The sequence below is a fragment of the Rhinolophus hipposideros genome (assembly GCF_964194185.1).
Source record: "Rhinolophus hipposideros genome assembly, chromosome: 10".
NCBI classification, from domain to species: domain Eukaryota; kingdom Metazoa; phylum Chordata; class Mammalia; order Chiroptera; family Rhinolophidae; genus Rhinolophus; species Rhinolophus hipposideros.
This window is the reverse complement of record NC_138056.1, coordinates 10,115,776-10,128,769: the sequence shown is the minus strand read 5'-3', so window position 1 is coordinate 10,128,769 and position 12,994 is coordinate 10,115,776. Positions and strand designations below refer to the sequence as shown.

At 39.1% G+C, this 12,994-nt stretch overlaps 1 protein-coding gene across 1 annotated transcript; it reads right to left on the bottom strand.

Annotated features, from left to right (window-relative positions):
* Nucleotides 1–513: 513 nt before the first annotated feature.
* On the bottom strand, nt 514–1,443 carry LOC308503742 (olfactory receptor 10V1; the record flags this gene model as incomplete). Its single annotated transcript, XM_081063373.1, has 1 exon — nt 514–1,443. One exon carries the CDS (start codon nt 1,441–1,443, stop codon nt 514–516), a length of 930 nt encoding a protein of 309 aa, XP_080919499.1.
* Nucleotides 1,444–12,994: the final 11,551 nt, after the last annotated feature.

The window sequence follows — 12,994 nt, the reverse complement described above, 5'->3', positions numbered from 1 at the left end:
CAACAACAATAAAAAAAACAAACCATGAAGCCCAGAGAGATAGAGAGACTTGCTTGGGGTTCCATGTACTCCTATTGGCAGAGCAAGCCTAGAACAAAGGAAGTGGCATTTGTGAGGACAGCTTAATCTTTATATTTCTAAATACTTATGTTCTCATCTTGATATGTCTTTTGTTGGCCTCTTTAGTTTTCTTTTCCAGAAAATGAGGGCAGTGATACCGACTATGGTCTAAGTGAGGTAACCCATGAGAAGTGCCTAGTATATAGTAGGTGTCCAGTGAATGTTGATGCCCCTCCATCCATGCCAAGGACAGCATGTTGCCCTGTGTGATACAGCTTTATTTCAGCCAGACAATAGCATTCACTTCCTCTGGTGCTCCCAGAATAATGTGCCATGCCTCGGTTTGCTGAAGACACTCCTGGCTCATGCATGCCATCCCATCATAATTATTAATAACATCCCATTTCACTCTCAAAAGCGTCTCGATTTAAATGAGACATAGGATGACTCTCCCTAGAACTTTCTCAGTGCCTTCCTTAGGGCATCTTTCAGTTCCTTGTTCCTCATACTATAGATTAAGGGGTTTAAAATGGGAGTGATAAAAGTATAGACCACAGACACCACCCGGCCCATCTCAGGGGAGTAGCTGGAACTGGGGGACAGGTATATAAAGCTGGTGCAGCCATACTGCAGAAGGACCACTAAGATGTGAGAGGAGCAGGTTGAGAAGGCTCGGTGCCGCCCTTGTGCCGACCGGATCCGTACAATGGCTCCCACGATGAAGACATAGGAGATGGAGATCAGTGAGAGGGGGACGCTTAGGACAATGAAGCTGATGACATGCAGGGCAGTCCTGTGAACATGTGTGTCTGCACGAGCCAGGCGCATGACTGCAGGCATGTCACAGTAGAAGTGGTAGATTTCATTGTTGTTGCAGAATGGGAGATAGAAGATTAAAATAGTCAGTGGCAGCGACAGCAGGAAGCCCAGCGCCAGAGACCCTGCCATCAGCTGCACGCACAAGGGCCAGCTCATGATGACAGTGTACCTCAGAGGGTAACAGATGGCTATAAACCGGTCATAAGCCATCACTGCAAGCAGGACACAATCAGCCCCACCCAAGAAGACAAAGAAAAACATTTGGGTGCCACATCCTGTGGCAGAAACAGCAGTTTTGCCCATTGAAAGAAGGTTTGCCAAGGCCAGTGGGGCAATGGCGGATGTATAGAAGATTTCCAGAACTGCCAAGTTAGCCAGGAAAAAGTACATGGGCGTGTGGAGGGAGTTGTTGATCTGGACAGTGACCGCAATTGTGGCATTTCCACTGAGGCTGGTCAAGTACATCACCAGGAAGGCCACAAAAATCACCACCTGTACCTTAGGGTCAGCCGAGAATGGACGAAAGAAGAACTGTATCTTTGCAGTTTTATTTATTTCTTCCATGAGTAATGTATTGGACCTACAAAGAGGAAAGATGATATGAGTCTCTAGGCATCTCATTTAATATAATGCTTTCACAACTCCTCCACTTTCTGAGGTGCCATGCTTTCGTTTTAGAGCACATCAGGTCATATCATAATTTATACATTTGCCACCCCCCTGGCCTTTCCTCCTCTACCCTCAAGTACCAAAGTCTGCGATCCACTCAGTGGTAGGGATTTTTGATGTTCTTTGTTTTAATTCTAGCACCTAACACAGTACCCGATATAGAAAGGTTTCCAGGAAGTATTTGCTGAATGAATTAATGAATACAGTCAATTGCAAGTTAAAGTTCAAAGTTACACGATGGATAAAGTAGGGCATCAATTCATTATGTGAACCTTGAAATACAAATTTTTAGGAGAGTGTAAGTAGGTACATGTCATAATTTAAACAAAATTGTGCGTTTGGTACATTGTGACAGTGCAGCACAGACTTTGCAATTTAGCTCAAAGCCTAGAGACTTTGTTGATTCATTCTGCTTCCTTACCCAGTTTGTCCCTAAATACTGAGTTCGGCCTTCAAGAAGTTTCTCTTATCTATTGTTTCGGTCCTTTCCCACTGCCCCAGTCAATTCTATCCATTGTTATCTTGCATGTGGATTCTTGGCTTCCTATCTGATCGCCCATTTCCGTCTCTTCCCTCTATTAAGGCATCCTGCTCTCCACTGTCATATTATTCATCTGCTTAGACGTTTTCCAGTGCCTTCCTATTGCTTCAGTGACAACCTCCTCTGCTGAGTCTTCCAGTCTTTCTTGGATCTGACTTTTTTAGACGAGTCACTCTATAGTCCTTGCTTATCCCTGTTATGTACCCTGTGGTCTACTCATTGGCCCCTTATCCATTATTCTCCTTCCTACTTCAGATACTTCTATTCTCCTTTCAGCTAGAAATTTTGTCTTCTCTCTTCTGCCTAATCCAAATCCTGCCCAATTTTCAAATTTGAGATTACGTTCTTCTTTTACAAAGTCCTCGTAGGCCACTCCAGTTTATATCTCTCTGTCCTTCCTCTGAAAATCTCTGTTGCTCCTGGTGTTAGAATTTTAATAGGAATACACTGTCTTTTACTGTGGCTGTACGTCCTGTCCCAAATTATATTCTAGGCTTCCTGAAGACAGGGGCTCTGTCTAAGACAAATAATTACTTATTCCATGTTACATGCTAGGTATAGTTAGAAGTTCTTCATATATGTTAGCTCACTTAATCCATAAACTGCCTTAGGAGGCATGTACCGTTATCATCCTCATTTTACAGAGGAAGACATAGGCTTAAAAGGATTAAGAAATGTTTTGAAGTCACACAGGTAGGGAGGAGGAGGGGCAGGATTTGAACACGGTCTGTTTAACTACAAAGCTCTTGTGCTTCATTTTGGTTTATACTGTAGTGCCTGCCTCTATACTTTGTATCTCCTAAGTGGCTTTTGTTATATGATTGATTATATTTCAGCCATATATAGACTCTAGATGGCCTCGTGGAAAAAGAGCACCTAAGATCTGAGACCAGAAGTGTTGGATTAGAGTATTTCTGTACTTGAGAGGCATAATTACAATTTCGACTATTATCGAGTAAAAGCTGCCGCTGCTAATGCAACAAAAAGAATCTCCTTTCTCTCACAAGGAGTAGGGGAAAGTGTTTGGTTAACAACTGTGATGTTTTGCGTGACAGTGGAGGGAGCATGGTTTAATTTATCCTTCATGAGAGAAAGGATGGAAACAAAGAGGAGGCAGAATCCTCCGTGACCCAGGACCGGAAGTCCTGAGTGATGCTACAAGTTTTCAAAGAAGCCTATAGTTTTAATGTCCTGCCTCCTGCTGGCTCAGTGCAGTTTCAAGACCAAGACAGTAGCTCTGGGTTGAACCAAGGGTATAAAGGGGATACAAATGAATTACTCAACACATAAGGACACTGAAAATAAAAAATCCCAATGTTGCCTTCGGTTCATGTCCGTTTAAGTTACCACCTCCTTGAGCTCAAGAAGTCCACCCTACGTCTTGGGCATAAATCCACCTAATCTCTTCAAAGCACGTGTGTCTCAATGCAATGCATCGCTTGCATTGGCTTCATTTCATTACATGTTCTAGAAAAGGGAATAGGAAATCAACCATGGAGAAAACCTGTGAAACCCAGGTGTGGGGACAGAGCCCCAGAAAGCAGTTTCCAGGCTCTCGGCCTCATGTGGAGAGGTGCTGGCTCAGATGGCCGTCAGCTGTGGCTGGTTGGCCATCAGCTGTAGCCATTAAGCCATTGGTCACTGATATAACTGCCGCGGCTATGGAGGGGAGCCGAGGAGAGTAAAGGAGGAGACTGGAGGAGAGTAAGGAGAGTTGAGGAGAGTTGGTCGGTTGGCAGCAAAGCGGACAGCAGGTTGCACGTCGTGTAAACCCAGCCTCCAGTGAGACCATAGTGGTATGACTTCCCTACCTATGGCTCCGTGGGTGTTCCTTTTTGGCCTCACCATGTCCTGCGTTCTTATGTGGGGAACGGGAGCAGAGACCCCGCAGGCCGCCCTGCCGGACACCCCGCACGACACCAGGGTACTGCATAAGAAGCCCAAGTACCACATTATCCATTATACTATCCAACTATTCTCTTAATTTTTTTATGCTGACATTTCCCATTCATTCTGACCTCTTTATTGTGACAAGATAAAAAATGTAAATTAGGTTCTATCTTGAAGCTATATCAGCTTTATAGGTTATATGAAGTGCTTTTGCTATTGCAAAGAAGAAACCAACTAGAAAACATTTTAAAAGACGGTCTGAATTGAATCACATGTATTCAGATTCCAACTTTGCTACGTATTAGTTTTGTGATCTTGCTTAGTCACTTGCCTTTTCTAAGACCCCCTTTGCTCAGAATAATAGCTCACTACCTTACAAGATTGTTGTGAGGTACAAATGAAAGGCCCACAAAAGAGCCTACTAGAATGCTGGCATGTAATAACTGTGCGAAAAGTATATTGATTCATTGAGTCCTTCATGATCTATTTGGAGACTGAAAGAGATTTAAATTGCTGAGTGGATGGAATGCCTGGCAGGTCTATCTAATACTATATTCTGGGAGAGATTTTATGTCATATCAGCTTTCACTACTAGTTGCTTATGTCATCTTCTATTGCACAATCTGTCTTTAAGTAGAGTGAAGAATGATCAGTGTTTCATCTACTTATAAATTAGTTGTTACAGTTAAAAGATAATTTAGGTTTCTGACCTATAGGGATATCTATTAGCACAAATTTGGATTCACCTGAAAAGGAAAATCAGAACTGAACTTGGGAGTTTGGGTTGTGGGATGAACAGACAAGGAAGCGCATGTTATAACCATCATCCAGCATGGGAAAGAGCCCTGTTTGGAGATCAGCATTTGTGGGTTCTGGAGATACTCATATGAGCTGGAAGAGCATATTCATATGTATTCAAAGAAAAGTTTCCAACACCGGATGTTCCCAAATAAAAGATATATTTTTCCTTGCAAGACATTCTTGAATACCATTTTCTATATGTCTGAATATTTGTGAATTTCACATGTGAATATATGAATTCATAAATATTTGTAAAAATGAATATTTTTTGAATATGTGAAACTCAAGTTTTATATACGTCTATATATCTGAAGAGATTTTATGCCTGAAGAGACTATATACTTTCTGAAAGAGATTCCTATCAGTATTTTCTAGCAGAAGCATCTGGAAAGGAGAGTCAAGGTGTGTCCCTTTGCTGCTAATATGTTGAATGATATGGAATTTATTTCTGAAAGTCAGTAATTGCAGCATGTAGACAATTTCACACGGTTCACCATAACGCTTTTACAGGCATACTTTGAATATATTAGATGAAAGTTTCAGACATTCAACAAAAAGTCATTCTTCTCCTACAGCATAATAATGGGTAACATTTATTGGGTACTTGTACACTGTGTTAATCATTTTACAGGCGTCATTTCACTTAAGTGGCCCTTTAGTCCTGTGTAACAGGTACTTTTGTTGTCCATATTTTTTCAGATGAAGAAATTCTTCAGAGTTTAAGTTGCCCAGCTAGTAAATAGCAAAGCAGCACTTAATTCTGAGGTCAGTCCGGAAACAAATCTAAGCTTCTATCATGACAATAAATTGCTCCTCACTGAGCAATGGACTATGTTTCAGGCTGAATGATAGAAAGGTGTCCTAGAGAGACACAGTCCCTTAATTTAAATTGCCCTTTAGAAGTAAACTCTTTCACCGTAAAGTGAAGTACCACAAGCCTTTCTAAGGCCATTACAAAGTCAGTGGCTCATTACCCTAATTTGTAATCTCTCTCTTATTCCGTTTTGCTCCTCCTTTTCTTCCTCTATCACCAATTACTCATTTAATCAACAGTAATTTATTTTAATAAATCCTGAGTAGGAACTATACTTTGTTTCTGTGAAAAGCTCCATACTTAGCTTCTGTTCCCTGCCAATGTCCACCACAAGGTTTGGCCTAGTTACAAGTGAGGAGTTTTCCTAATCTTCTAAAATCTACAGTCTGGGAGGAGAGTCTTACCTTTTCCTGGGCTCATGTGGTCTGCAAGCCTTCGCAGATTTACTCGGCTCCTTTGCTAAGCACGGAGGAGGACCTCAGGGGCCTCCTCAAGCTCCTTCTGTCCTCAGAGGGTCCTTGGGCTGGCATGCTGACCACCTCTCGGTTCACATAGCTCTCTGATTCTGAGCACTATGTTGAAACACTTCTCAAACTCCACCTGGTTCCTATCTGACCATCTCTTGAACTGAGATGGTCTTCTTTCTTCTTTGTACAAGGTGACATCTGGGTTTTACTTGTCACATCTCTGTAGCCTGGAACTTATCGGTGAACACCCCCTGACATTGAGATTTGAAATCATTATCAAATAATGACATCCATAAATAATCTAGGTAAAGTGACATTCTTGGTCCCCTGGGATGACTGAGGTCTGCTTGGGAAGCATAAAACAATGAAATTAAACACAGTGTTCCTAACAGTTAACATTGCATCAGGATTATTCCATTGGTACCTCTTCCTTAGGGATTATCTTTTAGTAACTTGCTGATGAGTTCAATGATGAGGTCAGTTGGGAGAAAGAAATATTATTATTTTCACTTGATTTACCTTGGAATCGTATTTGTAAAAAGGAAATTTCCACATGAAGCATTATTCTTTGTGTGTGTGTGTGTGTGTGTGTGTGTGTGCGCGTGCGCGCCATATTCTGCAATATTCCCTGCTCTCTTTGCTTCTAGGAAATTAGTTTCTCCTAATTTTACTCCCATATCTCTGGTATTTCTTCTTAGTCCATTTTGCTGGTGTTTCGTCTTTCCCTAACTTCTACTCAAGCTGGGTCTTGGTCCTAGGTCCTCTTTTTTATTTGCATTTTTTGGTAGGTGATCTTATTTAGTGGTTTGGCCTTAAATACAAACATGAGGCTAACTCACAGATGTGTTATTTCCAGCCTAACCTCATCCCTGAAGTTGTATATCCACTGTCTAGCTCACATCTCTACTTGGTTCACTAATAAGTAGCTCACATTAAGATCTCTAAACCAGAAATTTTCACCCACCATCTACTTGGGTGTTGTGTATTAAACCATTCAAATCCTGACAGTAGTCTTTCAATAATATTGTTGAAATTAACATATACTAATGTTGCATTAATTTCGTGTAAAACATCAGAAGAGGTGTTTTTTCTTAGTATCCCTTGGAAAAATGAGGGACCATTTAGACCTTCTTTTTTTTGTTTTTTAAAGGTCATTCATTCAATCATAGAACTGGGAAGGATTTTAGAGGTCTTCTAGTGGTTGTCATCTCAGATCTCTATATCTCAAGATTATTAGTGGAGTTTTCGAGGTAATTTTAATATTTCAAAAGCCCTATGTTATACATTTTCCTGGGATAATTTTACACATTCATTATTATTATTATTTGTTTATTTTTCGTTTGTTTAAAAGATAGAGTTAGGCAGGTAGTAATTTTCAAAACATGAGAGTTGGAGGTAATATACATAAGAATAGTTAAAAGAGTAGGTCTGAATTCAGACAGATTTGGAGTCAAACTTTGGCTCAGCCACTGACTGGATGTGTGCCCTTGGGTAAGTTAATAAAACTTTATAAGCCTTGGTTACCTTATCTGTAAAGAGGGAATGATAGTACTGTTTGTCTCTCATAGAGTAGTTGTGGAGATTGAATGAGATAGTGTATGCACAGTGTTTATCATGCTGTCTAACCCTTTATTAGCTTTATAGTGATTACTGTGGGATTCCTGGAGAAAACACTGTAAAATTCATATGGTGCAGAGAATGTTGAGAGCTACTGATTTTATTCACTTACTTTCAATAGGAATATTTATTCCCAGTGCTTTATTTTCCAGATTTATTGAGCTATAATTGACAAATAAGAATTGTATATATTTAAAGTGTGCAACATGTTTGATGTGTGTATACACTGTGAAATGATCACCACAATCAAGCTAAAAACTATATCCATCACCTCATATAGTTACTTTTTTGTGTGTGTGGTGAGGATACTTAAGATCTACTCAGAAAATTTCAAATATACTGTAATGACTAGCGGGGAAAAGAAGGAGGAGGGACACATGCTAGAATGGGGCTAATGAATTTATTTAGCAATATCCAATCAATTTATTTAGCAATATGTAATAGCAAAAGACAAAGGCAATTAAAAGAATATGCCAGTGTCAGAAAGTAAAGGTGGTTAAGACTAAACTATATACATTGATAACAATGTCATGTCAAAGGAGTATACATACATGTAAGTTTAAGAGATCACAACATATGTTTACTATTGATCAAAAAGCACTTGGCTAAATACACAAAGAACATCAGTAAGGAGTATCCAAAAGCAGTAATAAGCTCTATAGGATAGAACTATTACAGTAGATGCCAAAAGCTCACCAAACTTGGGGAGAACAGCACTGGAAAAGTCATAAATCCAAACCTTGTCAGGTCTGCAGCTCAGAAAAACTCAGGCGTCTCCGACACCACTGCTTGTTAGTTCCCAAGAATGCTGTTGTTGTTAGAAGTCAAGGTGTCTTCTGATGCTCTAAGCTACAAGCTGTAAATAAGTTTTCAAGGTGTTAACAATCTGAAGAATGTTGCTGTTATTGTCATTGTTGTTAGAAGTTAAGACGTCTTCTGATGCTGTAAGCTGCAAGCTGCATACAAGTTTTCTAGATGCTAACAAGTTCTCAAGAAGACTAACAACACTGGAGAGGCCGGAGACCAGCTGGTCCTCAACAGGTTAGCGGCTGAAAATCAGGACATCCCCTGGTGTTGTAAGCTGGAAGTCTTCAAAACGTTAGAATGATGAGAAATCACCAATGACGAATGACCAAATGACAAAATAATAATAATTACACTGTCAACTGAGGTCTGTCTTATCTATATATCTTTTCCAAAAATGTACCTTAGAGTCAGTCTCTTTCTTCCTGCCTCCCCCTCCGGGAATGGCCAGTTCTGGGAGGGTCCGGCAGTTACTGATATAAATGCTGCCCATCAGGCCGAAGGGCCAATTCATATGGATAAGCAATATCTACTGTTCTTGCTCAGGACCATCAGCCCACGGTCTTCCAAAGCCTGGCAACGTGCCTGTCACATCGTCCTGATATAACTTAGTTTCTTCTTTACTTCTTTCGTTGATGTGGGCGAAACAGACAGAACAAAGAGGGAATGCTCTCAACCCCTGATCAAGAATTTCTTTAACCCTAAGCTAACCATCACTTTGCAGCACAAACAGAACAACAAACATCATCTCGTATCTCCCCTACTCAAGAGAATGAGACGAAACAGAAAACCTCATCTCATGTCTCCCCTGCTCAGGAGAATGTGACCCAGAAAGCAGCATCATTTCATATCTCCCCTGCTCAGGAGAATGAGACCAATGGGGGAATTTATTCAACCCCTGATCACAGTACAGAAATCACCTCACATGCAGGAACAGATAAAAACTAATAGACAAAAGCTCACATCAACCAATGGAGGCCAATTTTCTTCAACATCTTCCCTGCATATATAATACATTATTATTAACTGTACTCATCTGTTGTAACTTAGACCTCTGGAGCTTATTTGTCTTATAACTGAAAGCTTGTACATTTTGGCCAACAATTCCCCATTTCCCTCCCTCCCTGACCTTTGGTAACCACCCTTCTTCTCTGTCAAGTGTAACTTTTTTAGATTCCACACATAACTGATATCCTACAGTATTTGTTTTTCTTTTTTTTAATTAAAGTTTATTGGGGGTGACAATTATTAGTAAAGTTACATAGATTTCAGGTATATAATTCTGTATTACATCATCTATAAATCACATTATGTGTTCACCACCCAGAGTCAGTTCTCCTTCCATCCTTCCATCACCATATATTTGATCCCCTTTACCCTCATCTCCCACCCCCCTCTCCTCTTACACTCTGATCAGTGTTTGTTTTTCTGTGTCTAGCTTATTTCATTTAGCATAATCCCTCTAGGTCCATCCTTGAACAAATGTCAGCCATATGTGTGTGTGTGTGTGTGTGTGTGTGTACATATATATAAATATACACACTCACATACATATATACATATATACATATATATATACATATATGTATGTATATAATATTTTTTAAATCCATTCATCTGTTAATAGACACTTAGTTTGATCCCATATCTAGGCTATTGTGCATAATGCTGCAATGACATGCAGTGCAGATAGCTCTTTGAGATACTGATTTCATTTCCTTTGGACATATACCCAGAAATGGGATTGCTGAATCATATGGTATTTCTATTTTTAATGTTTTGAGGACCCTACCTGTTGTTTTCCATAATGGCTATACCGATTTAAATTCCCACCAACTGTGTATAAATGTTCTCTTTTCTCCACATCCTTGCCAATATTTGTTACCTTTTGACGATTTGATAACAGCCATCCTAACAGGTGTAAAGTGATAGCTCACTGGGTTTTGAGTTGCATTTTCTTGATGATTACTGACATCTTTTCATATACTTTTTGGCCATTTGTATGTCTTCTTTGGAGAAATGTCTACTCAGGTTTCTTTGCCCATTTTTATATTATTCCCTTATCAGATACATGGTTTGCAAATATTTTCTCCCATTCTGTAGGTTGTCTTTTCATTTTCTTGATTGTTTCCTTTGCTATGCAAAAACTTTTTAGTGATGTAGTCCCACTTGTTTATTTTTGCTTTGTTGCCTGCTACTTTTGGGGTCATCTCTGAAAACTATTGCCAAGATAAGTATCATACATGTATGGGTTTATTTCTAGGCTTTCTATTCTGTTCCATTGGTCTACATGTCTGTTTCTATGGTAATACCACACTGTTTTAATTACTACAGCTTTGCAATTTAATTTGAAATCAGGAAGATTGCTTTCGCTCTTTAGGATCTTTTGTGGCCATATGAATTCTAGGATTTTTTTCTAGTTCTATGAAAATTGCCATTGGAATCTTGATAAGAATTACAAGAATCTGTAGATAATTTTGAGTAGAATTGACATTTTGACAATATTAATTCTTCCAATCCATGAACATGGGGTATCTTTCTATTTACTTGTGTCTTCTTCGATTTCTTTCATCAATGATTTATAATTCTCAATGTACTGATGTTCACCTTCTTATTTTACTTTACTCCTAAGTATTTTATTCTTTTTGCTGCTGTTATAAATGGTATTATATCTTAATTTTCTTTTCAAATAGTTGTTGTTAGTGTAAGTTAGCAATGCTGCTGATTTTGTATGTTGCTTTTATATTCTGCAACTTAGCTAAATTCATCTAAATTTGTTTATAGGTTCTAATAGTGTTTTTGTCTTTAGGATTTTCTATGTATAAGATCATGTCATCTGGAAATAATTTTACTTTTAACTTTCTGATTTGGATGCTTTTAATTTTCTTTTTGTGACTAGTTGCTCTGGCTAGGACTTTCAGTATTATGTTAAATAAAAGTAGCAAACAATACATTTATGTTAAGAGATATTGAAAAGCTATTTGATATATTTCAACAGAGATTCTTTATAAAAGCTGTGAATAAAATAGGAAGAGAAATAAACTGTTTATATATATAATAGGTAACTTTTAGTCATTCTGTAAGTATTTATTGAGTATTTACTGTGCCAGGAACTAGCAGTACAATGGTGAATAAGTCAGAAAAGTTTTCTGCTCTCATGATAACATTCTTGAATATTCTGAAGCAGGCGCCCTTCCGAGTATTTCACACGTGTCACTTAACATTCACAATTACATTATGAAGGAGGAACTCATTTTTCAGATTAGGAGACTGAGGACCAAGATGTTGAGTAACTTATCCAAGGTCATACAACTAGCAAGTAATGGCACCAAAATCCAAACCTATGCTGTCCCAATCTAAAGCAGGAATCAGCAAACTACAGCAAACAGGCCAAATCTGCAGGCTGCTTGTTTTTGTAAATAATTTTTATTGGACCGCAGCCACATTTGTTTATTTCCCTACTGTTTATGACTGTTTTTACTTTACAACAGCAGAGCTGAGCAGCCGTGACAGAGACTGCATGACCCACAAAAGCCTAAAATATAAATTCTCTGGGACTTTACAGAAAAAAATGTGCTGACCCCTGCGATAGAGTGTGGCCCTCTATCATGCACAGACTCTTCATATAAAAAGACTGCATTGAAATCTCACCGGAGGCACCATTTTACATGTGAAATAACCAAACTATGTGCATAAAATATCAGGTGCTAGACAGGGCTTCCACCACTAAAGTGCTGATTAGTTAGCACTTTTTGGAGATGCTAAAGAATGCAGTGAGAAAAGAAAATCACACAAGTGGTCTCAGATGATATGATTTTATACTTCAAAAATGTAAGGAATTTTAATTTAAAACTAATGTATTTATTACGAAAATTGGGAAGGGCTGGGGTGGGGCCTGAGGTTCTGCATTTGTACCCCAGCGGATGCTGCTTCTGCTGGTCCCCATAGCATATTTTGACTAGCAGGTATATTCATTGTAAATGCAGTGTTCTTGGGGTCGTTTGATAATCCTAGTAATGAAGAGGCATGAGAATGATGGAGTGTTTGCTTAAAAAAAAAAAAAAAGGGAATGAAGATCAAGGAAAGAATGGAAATAGGAAACCTACTGAGAATTTCTTGCATGCTTAGCATTGGGATTGGCACTTTCAGACAGGGGAATCTCATCTAATTTTTACCACAACTCTGAATGGGTGTTACACTCTTCCCACATTTAAAATGAGAATGCCTAAGCCCAATACTTCTCCAAGGTCACACGGCTAGTAAATTAGGTAGAGAGGAAGGCCAGATAACATCAACTGAACTCCAAGGGAAGCAATGAGGATAAGTACGTGTTTTTAGCACAGCTGGATCTGTTCCAAGCTCAAGGGCCCAGGAGAGTCACTTTGCTCATCACTTCTCTCCTTGTACCAGGTCTAATGGAAGAGGAAGACCACATGAGAGTGATAAACTTCCATCCTTTCTCAATAGACCCAGCAGTCGCTTCCCTCATATTTATGGTCTTCTTGCTGTTGT